General features: G+C 43.1%; 1 protein-coding gene across 1 annotated transcript in view; it reads left to right on the forward strand.

The window, feature by feature from the left end:
- Positions 1 to 18,691, forward strand: part of MTREX (Mtr4 exosome RNA helicase) — a 138,840-nt gene that overhangs the window by 47,884 nt on the left and 72,265 nt on the right. Inside the window, exons 12-15 of the mRNA XM_073622786.1 lie at positions 1,505 to 1,584; positions 3,871 to 3,981; positions 5,349 to 5,450; positions 5,865 to 5,990. Coding sequence (XP_073478887.1) covers positions 1,505 to 1,584; positions 3,871 to 3,981; positions 5,349 to 5,450; positions 5,865 to 5,990 — 419 coding nt within the window. The remainder of the gene's footprint in view (positions 1 to 1,504; positions 1,585 to 3,870; positions 3,982 to 5,348; positions 5,451 to 5,864; positions 5,991 to 18,691) is intronic.

Here is an 18,691-nt window from a genome sequence, read left to right on the forward strand (position 1 = left end):
CTCGACTTCATGCCTCTGAGTGGAGTGCAAAACACCCTCAAAAACTTCCACCCGGTGCCAAAAAAAGTGCACACACACACACAGAGTGACACACAAAAACATGCAATGGGTGTACACTGATCCCCCAGGGCGTTAGGCTCCGAACGGGGACTGAGGTACTTGGGTTCATTTGGCCGAAACCAGACGGACCCCCCGTTCTCTAGAAGGTCTGCCGAAACAGACCCACCCAGTACTAGGTGCTCCACCGAAGGGAGACCCCATGAGAGAGGGCAAACCAAGCCAGTATCCCCCTCCCAAGACTTTCAGAGTACACCAGTGACAAACATGTATACACATCATACAAAAAAGCGACAAACATGGGGAATAAATTAAAAGAAGGTGGGGAGAAAGAAATGGTAGAGTGAAAAGTGACCATAAATATAATGGCCAGCCCTCCAGCCAGGAAAAAATATTTCGGTCCTAGCCTAAAGGGTATGCCCTAAAGGCAGGTGCGAAAAACGTGTGTTGTGGTGAATTGACCATGGTGCCATAAATCAAGTAACACTGGGATTGGGCACCCCAGAACTGCCACTTCAGGGGCACATTCACCACTGGCTTTTTGTGCAACCCAGACCCCAGCAGCCCCCCTCCCAGCCAGGAAGGCCTGAAGTTCTGGGAGCTTGGTGAGAGCCCTTTACTATCAGGCCTCACCGTCGCTCCAATGCCTCCTACCTAATTACATTCGGGAAATACCAACCACCCCCACCCCCCCCAAAGAAGGAGTAAGTGTTCTCTCCCGAAAAACTGACCGGAGCTAGAGCTACCCCAATCTAGGCCAGAAGGCCAGGGACCCGACCCTCTGGCCAGACCCAGTGGTTCTCCATCCCCATCAGAAGGCTTCCCTTTCGGCTACGAACTTCTCCAGGTTACCTTTACACCAGCACCAGGATCGGATCGTCTTCGGCACTACTGATGGCTCCGGTAAGCAGTGGAGATGAACGGGATGTGGCAGGAGGGGGGTGGGCACCTCTCCCGCCACCGATAAGTGATCTTGCGGCAAATTCGCTGCAAAGACCATTTTTATCTGAAAGTGGACTGCCCGCCGTTTTTAAAAATACCGGGGTTAGGGCAGCTATCTGTGCCATTACAGCGGTATTCAACGTCAAAGTACTGACGTATGACATGACAGCGGGAGCAAGACGTTAAAGGAAGTTTTTTTCTTTTATAAAAGAACAAAATTACATTTCTCATTCGTTCATTGACAGACACAGCACCCACCCCTCTATGGAGTTTTTAATGCTTCTGACACTGCTTGTGACAAAACTAAAGGCCTATAACAGAGAGGGGGTGTATATCACCTAGGACTGCCCATGGGTGTAGCCAAGTCTTCTTTTTTTTTTTTTTCTACCTAGTGTCCTACTCCTGTAAGGGGCGATGTAACCCTATGGTTCTGAATAAGGAAGCGCTATGTCTGTCAAAAATCCTATTTTTTTGTGATTGTGATCATTTCTATATCTTGACATAGATGATGAGAAGAAGATGGTGGAGGAAGTGTTTAATAACGCCATAGATTGTCTGTCAGATGAGGATAAGAAGCTTCCACAGGTATGCCCTGAGATCATCTGCAGGGAAAATAATTTTGTATAAATTGTGTTTGCGTTTATTTTTTTTATTTTTTTTTTGTCTGTGTGCTTTTCTTTATAGTGATTGTAAAGGCTAGTTTCAAAATATAATATTACAAACGTGTTGCACTTACCTACTCTATGCAGTTGGTTTGCTGCTTTTGCATAGAGCAGCCTGGATTCTCCTCTTCTTGGGTCCCTCTTTGCTGCTCCTGGCCCCTCCCTCCTATCAAGTGCATCCTCAGCCAGCAGCTTCCTATGGGGCACTGGAGCAGAGTCACAGCTCTGTGTGTCCATTCAGACATAGAGCCCCGCCTCCTGTCCTCTCTCTCCCCTGATTGGCTGACTGACTTTGATTGACATCCGTGGGAGCCAATGGTGCCGCTGCTGTGTCTCAGCCAATCAGGAGGTGTGTCCCGGATTTCGTGGACATTGCTGGAGAGAGATGGGGCACAGATAAGTAATTGGGGAGGGGGGGGGCTGCTACACACAGGTTTTATCTTAATGCATTAAGGAAAAAAAAAACTTCTGCCTTTACAACTCCTTTAAGCTAGAAACAAATGTTTACTAGTTGGCCACTAACAGAGGGGAAAAATTGTTTTGTTTTATTAAATTTTAGTAAAGAATTAAAAAGATAAAGGAGCATACCACTGGATCTATGAGTGCTCCAGTTAAACATCTACTAGTTCTTTGCACCAGCTGATAAGGTCATGTTTAACCACTTCAATACAGGGCATTTTCACCCCCTTCCTGCCCAGGCCAATTTTCAGTTTTCAGCGCTGTAAAATTTTGAATGACAATTGCACGGTCATGCAACACTGTACTCATTTTTTTCCCCACAAATAGAGCTTTCTTTTGGTGGTATTTGATCACCTCTGCGGTTTTTATTTTTTGCACTATAAACAAAAGAGACAAGTTTTAAAAAAAACATTTTTTTACTTTTCGCTATAATAAATATCCCAAGTTTAAAAAAAACAACAAATTTTTTCCTCAGTTTAGACCAATATGTATTCTTCATATTTTTGTTTAAAAAAAATCGCAATAAGCGTATATTGATTGGTTTGCGCAAAAGATATAGTGCCTATAAAATAGGGGATAGATTTGTCATTTTTATTATATTTTTTACCAGTAATGGCGGCAATCTGCAATTTTTTTTGTGACTGACATTGCGGCAGACATATCACTTTTGACACTATTTTGGGACCACTGACAGTTATACAGTGATCAGTGTTATAAATATGCACTGATTACTGTATAAATGTCACTGGCAGGGAAGGAGTTAACACTAGGGGGCGATCAGGGGGTTAAATGTGTTACCTAGGGAGTGATTCTAACTGTAGGGGGAGGAGACTGACTAGGGGAGGAGACCAATCGGTGTTAATACTTGATATGAACACACAATCTCGCTCCTCTCACCTGAGAAGACGTGGATCTGTGTGTTTTACACACACAGATCAACGTTCCTGCTCTGTAACGAGCTATCGCGAGTGCCCGGCAGACATCGGCTCCTCTGGGACGCGGCGGGTACGCGCCTCCTATACCGCCGGGAAGCCAAGGATGTCATATGATGCCCACCCAGGATGGGAGATCCCATCTGCGGATGTCATATGACAATGCATGGGTAGGGAAGTGGTTAAAGTGCCTAAACCATTTGCAACCGATCAGAACGCCTCTTTCACTGTTTGGCGCTCTGGACTGTGGGCGGGACCTCAGTATCCTCCAGTACAATGCAGAACTGCTGGTCCTGCTTTGTATGGGGTATATCTGAGAGCTGCAAAAGGAGGAGGCTTCAGAGGACCGTTCACACAAAGAATTGGAAGCCTGTGGGAGCAAGGAATAAGGCATATATATCCCCTTATTCATCATCTCTGAGGCAAAAAAAATAGCTATCCTTTGCAGTGGTGAGGGGACCCCTTGCAAGATTAAAGTTTTTTTTTTTTTTTTTTTTTTTTAGCTTTAGGGCCTGATTATGGTACTTTGGGCTGCCACTATAACAGTCGTGGCTTCCAAATTTACCATTAATCACAGTTTTCATAGCATCGTACTATTCCTCAAATATTTTCATTGATAAAATGGTGATTTTTTTTTTTTTTAATTTAATAATTTTTTTTTACTTCATGGGCCAACAAACCCTGCATATCCATACTGAAAATTCCGCCTTGAAAATAAACTTTACAGATGTAATTTTATGTATGTTTGGCAATATATTTCTATGCAGAAGAAATACAGTGAGAGCGTTTTCATCCCCAACCCTGTGTTGGATTTCTAGGTGGAGCATGTCCTTCCCCTTCTGAAGCGAGGTATTGGGATCCATCATGGAGGATTGCTGCCTATACTAAAAGAGACCATCGAGATTCTATTCTCTGAAGGTTTGCTAAAGGTAAGAGAGGCACAATTATTTGTGCATCGTGAAGTAACTGAAGCAGATCTCCACCACATTTTTTTATAGTATGAAGGGTATAACCTGTGTCATTTTCCCTGACTGCCTTAGACTACTTTTACACAGGTGGCAAAAACAGGCATTTGATCCGCATTTTTACTGATAACCTGCCACCCGGAGCAGCACACATTTCCGTGATGCTTTACAGTGCGGCAATTTTACCCTTGCATGCAGAATAACGGGCATTAGGAGGTGGCTGTATCACATCCTGATCGCCTGGTAACCTCCTTGTCTTCTGAAAAGCATGCCATCGCAAATTGCGTTTCAGGGGGTCAGTGATCAATACCAATAGTGTGAAAGGAGCATTAGTGGTAGCTTTTTAGCTGATTGGGGAAGAGTTGGAAGCTGTCAATTTTATGCTGTCTGTGTTCCAATGGTAGGATTCTGCAGACTTTCTGTGGTTCAAAGAGGAAAATAAACAATTGGATGTTCTAACCCTTCCCCATTGTATCCAGTACAGAAAAAAAATAATTGGCTGGGTTCTAGTCATTAGATAATCATTGGCTGATTGGGGCTGGTTTAGATAACGTTTGAGCACAAGTGAGAGGTATCTGGCTGTGCTGCAAATTCGGCCTTCATAGGCGTATGGCTGACCTTTTGGCTGTCACCTGCTAAAACAGATTGTCATTATAAAAACTAGTCAATTACCTGCCATTACAGACTTTTTTTTTTTTTTAAATTGCACACTTTGGGGCTCTCATCATGATTTTCTCAAGTAGTGAAGCAATTTCCAGAAGGTAAATTAAAGGCTGCCTTCCATTTATTGCCAAGCAAATCTATCTCTGTCTGTATTCTCAGCATCTAAACTGTCAAATATCAGAATTTGAACTTTTATATTGTATTGCTATGTAGATTTTACTGGGATATAATAAAAATTTTAAAAAATCTTGAAAATGATGCTTAGCAAATTGGTAACCCTTTATTTATGTAAAGTTAGAGCTACACTTGCAATTTTTTTCACACCTCATTGTTTGTATGCTGAAGATCTTTAATTCCCTCCACTTGCACTTACTTTCCTTCCCTTTTGTTCCCCTGCTTTTTTTTTTTTTTTTTTTATTCGACAGGAACTCTTCTCATTCCCTTGTGACAGCTCTTGGTGCTTGATCAGCCAATTGCAAACTTCTAGCTCTGTCACATGAAAGGGCCATAGCCAAGTTTTTGTTTGCTGCTGGTGTGGGGGGAATGAAGGGAATATATACATAGCTTGTGAGGCCACTAATAAAGTGATTGTTTGCTTTACCTTAACATCTCTTCTTCTTTTTCATGTATGAAGGCAATTTATATTTTAAATTCTGATTTCTCAACAGGCTTTGTTTGCAACAGAAACTTTTGCCATGGGTATAAACATGCCAGCCAGGACCGTATTGTTCACCAATGCACGGAAATTTGATGGGAAAGATTTTCGTTGGGTGAGTTGAAAGGCTTAAGCCTGGTGCACACTAATAGTTTTTTTTTTATTCAAACCCGCGGGTTGAGTGAAAAAACTGACCGCTCCGGTTAGGGAGCCGCTGTACAAACGGTCTGATGTTAGTAAAGTGATCTCCCCTGCTGAGCTGTTGTGCCAGATGGGGGGGCCCTCCCCTCCCCATTGACTGAAAGTCCTGATTGGGAGCCGGTTAGCTGCTGGTTTTCCAGCATGCTCGTCCATCAGAAGCCGGCCAAATGACCGGCTGACATGCACACGGGCCGAATGTCGGACGGTTTTTATTGAACCGGATGATGTCTCCTGACATTTGGCCCGTGTGTACTAGGCATTAGAAATTAAATATTGTTTTAATGCTTACCTTGAATGGTCACCAACCACTGTGTGTGTTTTTGTGCAGCTCTCCTCGGGCGAGTACATCCAGATGTCTGGCCGTGCAGGAAGACGTGGCATGGATGAACGAGGAATTGTGATTCTTATGGTTGATGAAAAAATGAGCCCAACGGTTGGCAAACAGCTTCTAAAGGTAAACTGTTTATAGGAAACAGGATTCGTTTTTGGACATGTATCAATTCTCTTGCACAGCAAGGAAATACTTAGTAGAAGCAGTAAGACAGATTCCGAGAGAGAGAATATTGTATTAAGGTGGCTTCAATCACAATTCATAAACTCTTCTCTCAGCTGCTCTAAAGTAACATTCCATCCCAACTAAAACCTGCCCTTGACCACACCTTAATTGTGTGTGTTTTTTTGGGGTCACAGGAGTACACTTGCAGTACATTCGTTCTCCTATGACATAGACTTTGGAAAAGTGATCTATTGCCTGCTATTAGCTAAAGACAGTAAGGCTGCCAACAAAATAATAATTTGATAGGTAATTTGAGTAGATTGATTTTTAGAGTCAAAATTAGATAGATATATCCCTATATATCTATCTATCTCACATTACTGCCCGGTCCTGATAAGAGATTTTCTGCTGAGCTTGGTTACCTTTGGATTGGGTAAACTGAAAAATAGTTTGTGGACAATACAGGAAAATGATCCTGCTGCCTTGACTCCTAAGAGTCTGCCCACATTGTGTGTAGGAAAAGTGCTCCTGGGATATTTATTAAGGGGGTGTCTGCATCAAAAGCAACTGACCTCCCAGCAGCTGAACTCTACAAGCCTGATGACCTCACAGGAACTAATAAAATCTGTTTTGGCTACACTAACAAGCTAAAAGAAAAAAAATACTGCTGGGACCTACTTTTGGGTGATATTGAGTTTTGAGGCTACATTTTGTGTAATGCCTGGACATACCATTTAACTATATCTCAAATAGGCATAGAGACCGTAGTAAAATATGACCAAGGTTCTAACCCTTCCCATCTAGATTATGTCCCTCCTTCGTTGCAGCCTTAAACTAGAAGTTCAGTCAATTCCTTACTAAATTTAAACCTTCTTTCTCACCCCCATTCTAAGCCTATTCTAACTACCCTGTGAAAGAAAGATGTGTATACTTACCCGATTTAAGTGCCATCCGGTCAGATGGTCGGATCCCAGCGGTCGGCTTCAGTATAAAGAAGGGACAGCTGATATCAGATGCTCCATAGTAAGCCCTAAGGGTGACATCACTGCCCAAGCTCTGCAGCCTTTGTCAGCAATCTCTCCTCTTCACCAGTTGTTCACAGGATTTGTAAATGAAACCTATGTATCACATCTGACGCTGCAACAGAGGGACTTGTAAATCCTAGTGGAGTATGTCATAGTACTTCTAGTCCATTGAAACTTTTTAGCCTTGTAACTGAAGGTCCATACTTTTGTATGGACCTGGGCTGAATGAAAATTCAGGTGTCTGAACATTGCACCTGCAATCCATCGATGGCAGTAAAAATGCTCTGCAGTCTCAATTGCAAAACATAATCAATTTTTTTTAGCCTTTAACAATTAAACACCATAGGACCTTCAGATAAAAATAAGTGACAGGATATCTATTTCTTTGAAAAGTTGACAAACTAAATAGAAACTTTGCTGGGTCTCTCCTGCATGGGTTTCTGCTCTTCCCACTGTAGGTGATGTGTGATTTTCTGTCTGAAGACTTGTTTTAATAAAGTACTATTCTCATTATTTTCTCAATCTGTGACAACGTTTTTGTTGGCAAAACCACTAGGCGGGATTGTGAACTCTGCCAACAGGTTCGTGTGAGTCACCATATTGAACTCTGGAGTTTAGTATATCCACATGTGCAAGCCTTGCTCCCGTAATCCCTTCTTACCTCCTATTCCTACAGTAATTTTTCACTTCACTCTGTGAACTTTATGATTTTTCACACTTCTAGTAATCATCTGCAAACTGCATGGAGCTTTTAAAGTAAATACCACAAAGCAGACTTGGTTGAATAGATGTGTGCTTGGTAAGCAGAATCTCTAGACCTGGAGTATAGGATGAGGAACAATTATCAACCTCTGTCTATAGCTAACTGCAGAAAATATAAATCATTACAACCTGTTGCAACTTCAACATTCATAGTAGAAATCAAATGGGTTTCTATAGACCACTTGATTGGTAATATATTAATGGAAGCCAACTCTGAGATGCACGTTAATGAATTTTGTCTAAAAAACATTACTGGCTTGACTTTCGACTTTCATGCTGATCTAATTAGTTTGTTCCATAGGACACTAACCTTAAAGTCATTCTAAACGTTGAAACTTTTTTAATAACAAACACTAATTCTTACCTGCTTTGTGTAACAGTTTTGCACGGAGCAGCCCCAATCCTCTTCTTTTTGGGTCCCCCGTCGATGGTCCTGGCTTCTCTCCCCTGCTGATTGCACCCAATAGCAAGTCTTGCTTGCCCCCCCACTCTCTCCTCACTGGCTGTGATTGACAACAGCGGAAGCCAATGGCCCCCGTTGCTGTATGAGCCAATGAGGGGAGAGAGACCGGGGAGAGCCACTGCTCTCATGCACATCACTGGATTGAGATAAGGCTCAGGTGAGTATGGAGGGGGGGGCAGCTGCACCCAGAAGGTTTTTTACTTTAATGCACAGGATGCATTAAGGTTGAGAAAAATTTTTCTACCTTTAGAACCACTTTAAAGGAGATGTTTGGAGTTTAAAAAATAATATATGCATCACCTTCATTCTCCAGCATCCATGTGATGCTGTAGCTGTCCCATGCTGGCTCTAAACAGAGAGAAGCTAACCTGACAGCTCTTGGTCTCTGCTGACAACACGGGAGGGTAGTGACAGTCATTGCCCCCTGCTCTCCTCTTACAGCACACACAATAATGACAAGCTGGTGAGAGGGTGGCTCAGCCTCATGCTAAAAGATGGAGCCAGTTGTCAATCAGGCAGTCAGGTGGACTCTGCCAATATTGTCTGGATCATACATGGCAAGGCTCTGCCTTGTCAGCTGTGAGTGAGCACAAGCTTGCGATCAGCTGACTTTGGGTCACAGGGGTACTTTAGCAAATGTACTCTTGCAAACCTAAAGAGAAGTACATCCAGCAAAAAGGATTGGCTAAACCTCTTTTTAAACAATTGCACAGATCAGGTTTTTCAACTGGCTATATGTTTGTTCCAGGTCCGTAAGTAAAGGTATGGAAGTTGGATAGCCAGGCAACCAAGATTTTTAGTAGGTCAGCAGTGGAAGCCTTCAGATTTCTTTTAAAACAGTTCTAAAGTCAAAGACGGTTGTAGGCAGTGCCTGCAGGAAAGGTTGTGGTGTTTGGCAGCAGCTAAGTTGAAAGGTGAATACCATAATAAATCGGCGGCTCTCCCAAGCCTGCTGTATCCGTCTCCTGGGTGTATACATTGTATTCGGGTGTTGTCAGACACAGAGCACATCTCGCTCTATGGTACAATATAGCATACAAATACTTTTGCATGCTGTATTCAACTCCAGGGCAAAGGCAAAGAATGAAGGTCCCTTTTAATAGCCCAATTCATCATAGTGATCTTTACCTTGCTCCCCTGCCACACCATTCGGCCACAGAGTGATAAGAGGGTGATGGGGTGGAGTGGGAGTATTAAATCAAATTCTTTCCTTGACACAGCACAAGTTTGCGTTACGTTCGTTTTTGACTCTGGGTCCCCATTTAAAAGGTTATTTCTGATCGTTACTCTAGGTCAGTGGTGCTCAACTCCAGTCCTCAAGGTGCCCCAACAGTTAATGCCCCAACAGGTCATGTTTTCAGGATTTCCCTCAGATGAAACAGCTGTGGTAATTACTAAGGCAGTGAAACTGATCAAATCGCCTGTGCAAAATAATGGCAAAAGCCTGAAAACTTGACCTGTTGGGTCGCTTTAAGGACAGGAGTTGAGAAACACTGCTGTAGCTTGCTAGTCTTTTTCCATATAACATAAGCCTGTGTGATTGGCTGACTCAGGACGACCGCACACCTACAACAGTTACCGTATTTATCGACGTATAACACCCACCCCAAGTTTAGAAGGGCATTTTAAGGGAAAAAAACTTTTAGGAGGGAAGTTTAAGGAAAAAACTTACCTTGCCCATTGTCATATGCAGCCTTGCCCAGTGTTGTGTGCTGTTTGCAACATTTAATTGTTTAAATTTGCTGCCGAGATGGCCTGTGTACTCGGGTTGTCACGCCACCCCGCCTCCTTGCTGTTTCACAGAGGATGAGAGGAGCAAGCGCTGCCGAAAAAGACCTAGCCGAGTGTACTGTGTACTCGGCTCGGCTCCGCTCGCAGTCCCGTCATTGGACCTGTGTTATGTCCATCATAGGAGCTGGGCGGGACTGCGAGTGGAGCCGAGCACTCAGCTCGGTCTTTTTTGGCTCACAGACAGTGGGGATCGGCGTATAACACGCACCCAAACACGCACCCACGATTTTCCCCTGATTTTAATTGGTAAAAAGTGCGTGTTATATGCCGATAAATACGGTAATTCATCCTGGCACCAAGGCATGCTGGGAACGTGCAGCTTAGTGTAAATTCTAAAGAAGCAGGAAGGGAAGAGGCTTTTGTTGTTGAGGCATAGTATGTATGTGCTGCATTAAAAAAAAAAAAAAAAACTACTTGCTAGCCCCCGCTCCACTCTTGTTCATTCATAGAACGCCTAGATAATGTGAATGGTTCACAGAACACACAAAACATTTCATGAAAGGACAAGGAGAGGAGGGGTAGATAAATGACGGGATTGCTTCCTTGTGTGAGATTTGCATTTTTCAAACCAGCAGCGCACTCTGCATGTACAATGAGAGCTGTACTTTCCGGCATACAAATGTATGAATTAACTGTGAAGATCACATCTACCGTGCCTTGAATAAGTACTCATACCCCTTGAAATTTTACATATTTTGTCATGTTACAACCAAAAATGGAAATGTATTTTATTGGGATTTCGTGTGATAGACCAACACAAAGTGGAACATAATTGTGAAGTGGAAGGAAAATGGTAAATGGTATTCACTATGTTTTACAAATATGTGAAAAGTGTGGCGTGCATTTGTCAATACTTTGTCGAACCACCTTTCGCTGCAGTTACAGCTGCAAGTCTTTTTGACTATGTCTCTACCAGCTTTGCACATCTAGAGTGAAATTTTTGCCCATTCTTCCTTGCAAAATAGCTCAAGCTCTGTCAGATTGGATGGAGAGCGTCTGTGAACAGCAATTTTCAAGTCTTGCCACAGATTCTCAATTGGATTTGGGTCTGGACTTTGACTGGACCATTCTAACACAAGAATATGCTTTGATCTAAACCATTCCATTGTAGCTCTGGCTGTATGTTTAGGGTTGTTGTCCTGCTGGAAGGTGAACCTCCGCCCCAGTCTCAAGTCTTTTGCAGACTAACAGGTTTTCTTCTAGGATTGCACTGTATTTGACTCCATCTATCTTCCCATCAACTCTGACCAGCTTCCCTGTCGCTGCTGAAGAAAAGCATCCCCACAACATGATGCTGCCACCACCAAGTTTCACGGTGGGGATGGTGTGTTCAGGATGATGTGCAGTGTTGGTTTTCCGCCACACATAGTGTTTTGCTTTTAGGCCAAAAAGTTCAATTTTGTTCTTATATGACCAGAGCACCTTCTTCCACGTTTGCTGTGTCCCCCACATGGCTAATCGCACACTGCAAACAGGGCTTCATTTGGCTTTCTTCAACAATGGCTCTCTTTTATGGCCCCTCTTCCATAAAGACCAGATTTGTGGAGCACACGACTAATAGTTTTCCTGTGGATCTCTGCAGCTCCTCCAGAGTTACCATGGGCCTCTTGGCTGCGTCTCTGGTTAATGCTCTGTCAGTTTAGGTGGACGGCCATGTCTTGGTAGGTTTGCAGTTGTGCCACACTCCTTCCATTTTCAGATGATTGATTGAAGAGTGCCCCGTGAGATGTTCAAAGCTTGGGAATATTTTTTTTATAACCTAACCCCGCTTTAAACTTCTCCACAACTTTATCCCTGACCTGTCTGGTATGTTCCTTGGCCTTCATGATGCAGTTTGTTCACTAAGGTTCTCTAACAAACCTCTGAGGGCTTCTCCAGAACAGATGTATTTATACTGACATTAAATTACACACAGGTGGACTCTATTTTCTAATTAGGCGACTTCTGAAGGCAATTGCTCCCACTAGATTTTAGTTAGGGGTATCAGAGTAAAGGGGGCTGAATACAAATGCACGCCACACTTTTCAGATATGAGGTAGCGATGCCACTGCAAGCATGTTGGTGTCTCTAATAACCGCCTTCCCCACTCACAACTTCAGGTGAGTATATATGAATACTAGTAGGGTTAAATTATGATTGTGACGTTTCCTACTTTTATGAATAGCAACACTGAAGTAGACCCAGTCATATATTGGTATCCCATTCACGCTTCTGTATACATGTACCTCTACATGTGCTATTTTGTCATTCTTATGTGCATGCATGGTTGTGTTTTTCATGTTTTTTTACTATCTTTGCAGATATTAGTGTATTTAGGACGGTATGTCTATGTCTTTTTGTCATATGGTAGATATTCTAACACATGTCTCCTTATAGCTTTCAACCTTGCATGTACATTTTTATTTATTTTTTCAATGAGACTTTTATCTTACTGCTATGGACATTGCATTTTGTCATGCATTGGACGACTGTGTTGCTCCATACTGCTGTGGTTCATGTATGTCATATTTTAGCTGGTTGACGTGTCCATATGCATTTTATGGATACTTTATGTAGGCATTTCCATGCGACTTTTATTGCACTGCCATGGACATTGCTTTTGACATGCTTTGGACGACTGTGTTGCTTGGTACTGCTGTGGTTCATGCATGTTATATTCTGGCTGGTTGGGAGGGAGTGTCCATATATGTTTTATGTATGCCCTTCTATGCGATTTTATCGCATTGCCATGGTAAAATATATACTTTTTTTTTTTTTTTTTTTACATGTATTGGACAACGGTGTTGCTTTATACTGCTGAGGTTTTACTGGCGTGGTTCATGCATGTCATGTCCCGGCGGGATGGGGTAGAACTTTGTGTATGTCTTATGTATACGATATGCTGTTTACTTGCCGTTCATTTGTGACAGTTTTATTTCGAGAAGCTTGTATACTTTGATACATGTATTTGCATGGTTTCCTTAGCGACATCTGTGTAGCCCCTTTGCTTTATTTGTTTGACTTCTGCCTGAAATCATCTCTTTTACATTCCTATGTTTCTGCCTTCTGTTTTTGTCTGTCATCAGCTCTTTTCCTTCTATTTCATAACTGTTTCTTTTTATAAGGTGTCTTTTCCTTTTTCTTTACCACATACATGGTAGATGTGAGTACGATCGCTTGGTCTTATTATATATTATAAGGCTTTTTGCTAAATATATATATTTATATTATAATATATCTATATTATAATTAAAAAAAAAAAATATATATAATATATATATATATATATATATATATATAATGTCCGACGCAGTAGTATTAATGTTTTATAACCCTGCTTTACATTAGTCAACTTCGGTTCTTTGACAGCGATCGTCTCTCTCTACTGTTGTTCGTGGTATGTTTGATTTGCGCTCAGCCGTGCAGATATATTTAATGCATTGTTCATTGCCTTATGTTTTTATACTGTATCTATATTAGAACTGTTAGTAATTTTATCTGCGATGGGACAGCACGCCAACACAGTGAACCAGTTCTATTCTGACATGTATATATTAATACTGTATCCTTCTTTCAGAGGTCTTAATCCTTTTGGCTCTGTTTTTTTCCAGCTGCCCATTTTCCTGTGCACATTTGGTTTCCACTTTAGTCTGATTAGATATGGGAGGAGTTTCTGGGGGTTATCTATCCCCTATTTGGTTTTATTTCACTATAAATATTCAGTCTGAGTATGGTCACCAGCTATGATTAAGCATCTGTATTGATGTGAAACGTGTTAGCCTGTCTGTACCTTTCATCTCCATGATGTAAGAGATTTTGGATCTACTACTCTGTTTTGCCACGAATAAAAGGTGTTATTCGGAGTGTGGCCATTCAGCTGCTTTCTTCAATTATCTATACTTTTCAGATAGATATTTGTAAAAAAAAAAAAAAATTGAAAATCATTTTCCTTCCACTTCACAATTTATGTGCCACTTTGTGTTGGCCCATCACATAAAGGGCTCTTTCACACGGGGCCGATCAGTAATGATCCGCCCCGTGAACACCCGCTTGCTCAGCGGGGATCGCTCCGCCGATCCCCGCTGAGCAGGAAGATGACAGGTCCATCGCTGCACACTGTGCAGCGGCGGACCTGTCAGAGCGCCGCTCTCCCCTATGGGGGGATCGGATGATGACGGACCGTAGTGTCCGTCGTCACCCGATCCGAAAACGGATGGAAAAGTAGGTTTTTCCTCCGTTACACTTTTCGGATCGGAGTGGGTCATATGTCAGCGGACATGTCACCGCTGACATCCGACGCTCCATAGGGATGAATGTATGTCCGTTTTTCATCCGAAAACGGAAGGATGAAAAACGGACATACGGATCGTCCGTGTGAAAGAGGCCAAAGTCCCAATAAAATACATTTACCTTTTTGGTTGTAACATGACAAAATGTGGAAAATTTCAAGGGGCATGAATACTTTTCCAAGGCCAGTGCCTTGGACAGTCCAACATACCTGCCAAGAAGTAACATTTTTACAGTAAGGAGTGGTGAAGATGTTTGCCTGGAGTTTTGGTTTATTCTTTGGTTTAGAAAATTTTAAGAATTCCTGAGATCAAGAAACACCTTTCTAAGTGTTGTACTGTGACTGTAATGAAGGAGTTGCCATAATCTGTCAACTGTTTTTAATTTCCTGTCTCTGGTAGAACTGCCATTATACAGATTAGCATCTCTGTTCAATACAGTTGACAGGATGATGGGTGACAGTGCAGCAAAGTAAAAAAAAGAAGGGATTTGGGCCTTGAAAAATCTGGCGTGGCTAGTACCTATGTTACGCAGTACTTGGTAATGCCAGATGTTTCAGTTATCATAGCTTGAAGACAGGCAATCAGTCATTGTAATAGAGACCTAAGGTCATTTTGAGAAGTTACATTAAAGTGCATGTCAGGGCAAAATAGTATAAAACTTATTCAATACATCTGTTCAATACATGCACATTTCCATGGTTTACCCCTTTTTAATAGTGATCTCTAGAGGTCGACCGATATGGGTTTTTCTCTGGCCGATGCCAATATTTAGAAATCGCGATGGCCGATATGATGCCAATTTTTTTGGGCCGATATGTTAGTCTTGTCACAGAACAGCTCTGCCCATTCCTTTCTTCCTCTGCCTATGTGGAGGAGGGGTGTGTGCCTTTCTTCCAATCAGCTGACACACAGTGTATGCCAGGAATCCACTCCTACTGCTGAATGAGGAAGTAAAAATTCTAACACCATGTTGGGATTCTAGAGAATATAGCAATCTGAAGACAGCAGATATGCATGTAAAACTTATGTAGTGAGATTGGTTTTATCTCTCTGTATCATCTGAGGCTGTTCACTTCACTGGGGAGATGTGAGGGTTTACATCCACTTTTAAGATCTTAGCAAAGCTAAGAATTGTTTTAACGTGCATCAGTCAGGAGAGAAATGTGCTAACATCTGGCAGTCTCTCACTTCAAGTGCTCGTTCACACAAGGCATTTTTTCACACTGGATAAACTCCAGTCACTACTAGGGTACATAGAAAACTATTGTATTTTTTTTTTGGAGCTGAGATCCGGAGATGACGTGTGAGGAGTAGGGGAGGAGCTACGCGGTGGGGCGGTGGAGGACAGAGGAGGAGAGCATGGTGAAAATAGCAGCGTGAGGTGAGAGCCGACGACCTTGCGGGACAGGAGCCCAGAAAACAGGAAGCGGCGACGGCTGACAGCGCTAAGATCCTAGGTATAGGGAGCGAGTGGAACCGGAGCTTAAGCTGGAGACAGCAGCGACTGTCTGCCCTCTACAAAGGAGACTCGCCCGGATGCCTTGCATACCTTGTATCCTGAAGAGCTGAAGCCGGCCAGGAGTTGAGGTGTCCGTGGACGCTCGAGGCGCCGCTGCTCGCTCCGTCGCCCGCCCCCGCCCCCCCCCCCCCCCCCCCCCGGAGGAGATCGGAGGAAGGACCTGAGACACCCCTCCCCTTCAGCCTCTGCTATTCCCCCCTATCCTTATCCCTAACCCCCCGTTTACAGGGGAAGGGGGAGCCGGAAAAACAACAGGAAAGGAACTCTTTTTTTTTTTTTTTTTTTTTTTCCCTGCCACAGTGGAGGACAGCTTCCTGGAAAGCGCTTGGAGGGCCTTGGAGTTCGCAGCTGTTAAAGAGAACCACCCTATCCTCCAAGCAAAGGAAGTCCGGCTTGTTGACCCTGTGCCCCCAGCTACAAGACAGCTCCAGGTAGGACATTTTTTGAGATAAAATCTGTGCATACTGGAAATAAAGCCTGTTGCAGCTGTATGAAACAAATATAGGGGCACAGAAAGGAACATAGAGGCCTGAGACCTCATTTAAGGAGAGTGGAGGGGGGGAGAACCTGACTATGAGAGGGCGCTCTATTAAAGCTGCTGAAGTAAAAAAACCCAGAGACAGCTTAAATACAAGCACTATCCAAAGATATATGACAGAAACGCAAAATAGAAGCCCAAGTATGGAAAACAAACAACAAAGTGCAAAAGAAAAAAAGAAGGACCCCAATAAAAATAAAGGCGCAACAGGAAATGGCGCTAGAGTACCAACTTCACCAGAGCCTGAAATAGGAACGAATGCAGAGCCAAATATGGATACCCTCCCTACAAAAACAGACATGCAGGATATGTTTATTAAACTAGAGAATGTATTGAAAGCAGAAATCCTGAATGTTAGAGAAGATTTGGGACACTTATTAAAAAGAGTGGAAAAAGTGGAGGATTTAACGGAGCAGTATGCAACAACGATTGAGGAACTGAAAAAACAGGTTAAAAACCTGAAATCGGATCACAGGGAAATGCTCCTTAAACTCGAAGAACAAGAAAACCAAAACAGAAGGCAAAACTTTAGAATTAGAGCCATCCCAGAGCAAGGGGGGGAGGATTTGCTTGCCATTATGAGGGAAATTTTTAATCCGGTTCTAGGAAGAAGCAAGGAAGAGGAGCTCAAAATAGAACGTGTCCACAGAATAAAAAAGCCCGCAAACGCCAGAGAAGATGCCCCCAGAGATGTGATTGCGAGGTTTCATTATTATGAGGAGAAGGAGAGGATTTGGAAAAATCTGAGAGGGGTTCGATCACTGAAATATAACAACCAAGACATTCAAGTCTTTACGGACCTTTCAGCTAAGACCCTCGCAAGGAGAAGACAACTAAAACCACTATTGGACACTCTAAGGGACGCTAATCTGAAATATAGTTGGGGCTATCCATTTGCCCTACTGGTGACAAGAGAGGGGAGGAGCTTCAGATTAAAACAGATGGAAGAGCTACAGGACTTCTGCACAAACTTAAATATTAGAGTTCCCCAGGACATGGAGGGCAGGCTCTTTTGAGGGGGGGGGGGGGGGCGGGTTTGGGGGGGGGGGTGGGGGGCGAATATAAAACACCAGGACTAAAATGTGATACTTAGAAAGGATGCTTTCACCATGAAAGGGTTTTTATTTTTTCCGAACCCCCATCGCGGGAGCAACACCCTGCACACAGGGGGACGTAGGCGGGAAGGTATCATGAGAGATGCCACGACCCTCAGCTTGGGAAACGGTGTGGGGAGGGGGGGGGGGTGGGGGGCGGGGGAGCGGGAGGTGGGTGGGGGTGGGGGGGTTTCGGGGGGGGAGGGGGGGTATGGGTGGGAGGAGGGGGAGGAAGGGTACCCGCAGACAGAGAGTACAACCCAAAAGATCTACCCTATGTGTTTTTATGCATCTATTTCCCTGTTTCTCTAGATCTGGAAAAAATCTAGGGGCATATATTCTCCCTTTAGGTTTTGCCTCTCTAGGCCCTACGGTTATAACTTCTGGTACTGCCTGGTGTCAGGGGAGAGGTCATACCCAGGGTAAGTTAAAAGGCTTCCAAAAGAGATGTGAGGGCGGAAATAAAGAGTAAATGACAATGGAAGTCAGATGCCTGTCGTATAATGTCAAAGGCCTCAACTCACCAGGGAAAAGGGGGAAGCTGAGTCAGGAATTACAGAGATTGGAGATCGACATAGCTTTCCTGCAGGAAACCCATCTAGTGTATGAGGAGGGTATTAAATTAACATCAAAAAGCCTTCCACTATGGATATATGGAGATTCCCCATCCAAAAGGGCAAAGGGGGTAGCCATCGGATTCTCGAAACAGATAAAATTTAATTTGTTAGATAAGAGAGTGGATCCAGAAGGACGATTTTTGTTTGTAAAAGGGAAAATTAATGAAAAAATTTATACTTTGGCAAATATATACTGCCCAAATAGAGATCCGATGGGGTACCTTGGCCGAATCCTGACTGGATTGGAGGAATATAAAGAAGGCGAGTTGATTATAGCAGGAGACCTAAATTTTTGTATAGATCCAGCCTTGGATAGGTCGGCAGAATCCCATTGGGAGGATAAAAGGGCATGTGCCAGAATAGGGAAAAAACTACAAGCCCAGCAGTTGATTGATGTGTGGAGAGTGTTACATCCCAAGGAGAGGGACTATACATATTATTCACAGGTGCATAAGACCTATGCAAGGCTGGATTATTTCTTGGTGGAACATAGTTTGCTGGACTCAGTAAGAGCAACAAAAATTGAGGTTATGACCCTCTCAGACCATGCCCCAGTAGTTATGACATTATTATTTAAAGGCC

The sequence above is a fragment of the Aquarana catesbeiana genome, linkage group LG01 (assembly GCF_042186555.1).
Source record: "Aquarana catesbeiana isolate 2022-GZ linkage group LG01, ASM4218655v1, whole genome shotgun sequence".
Lineage (NCBI taxonomy): Eukaryota > Metazoa > Chordata > Amphibia > Anura > Ranidae > Aquarana > Aquarana catesbeiana.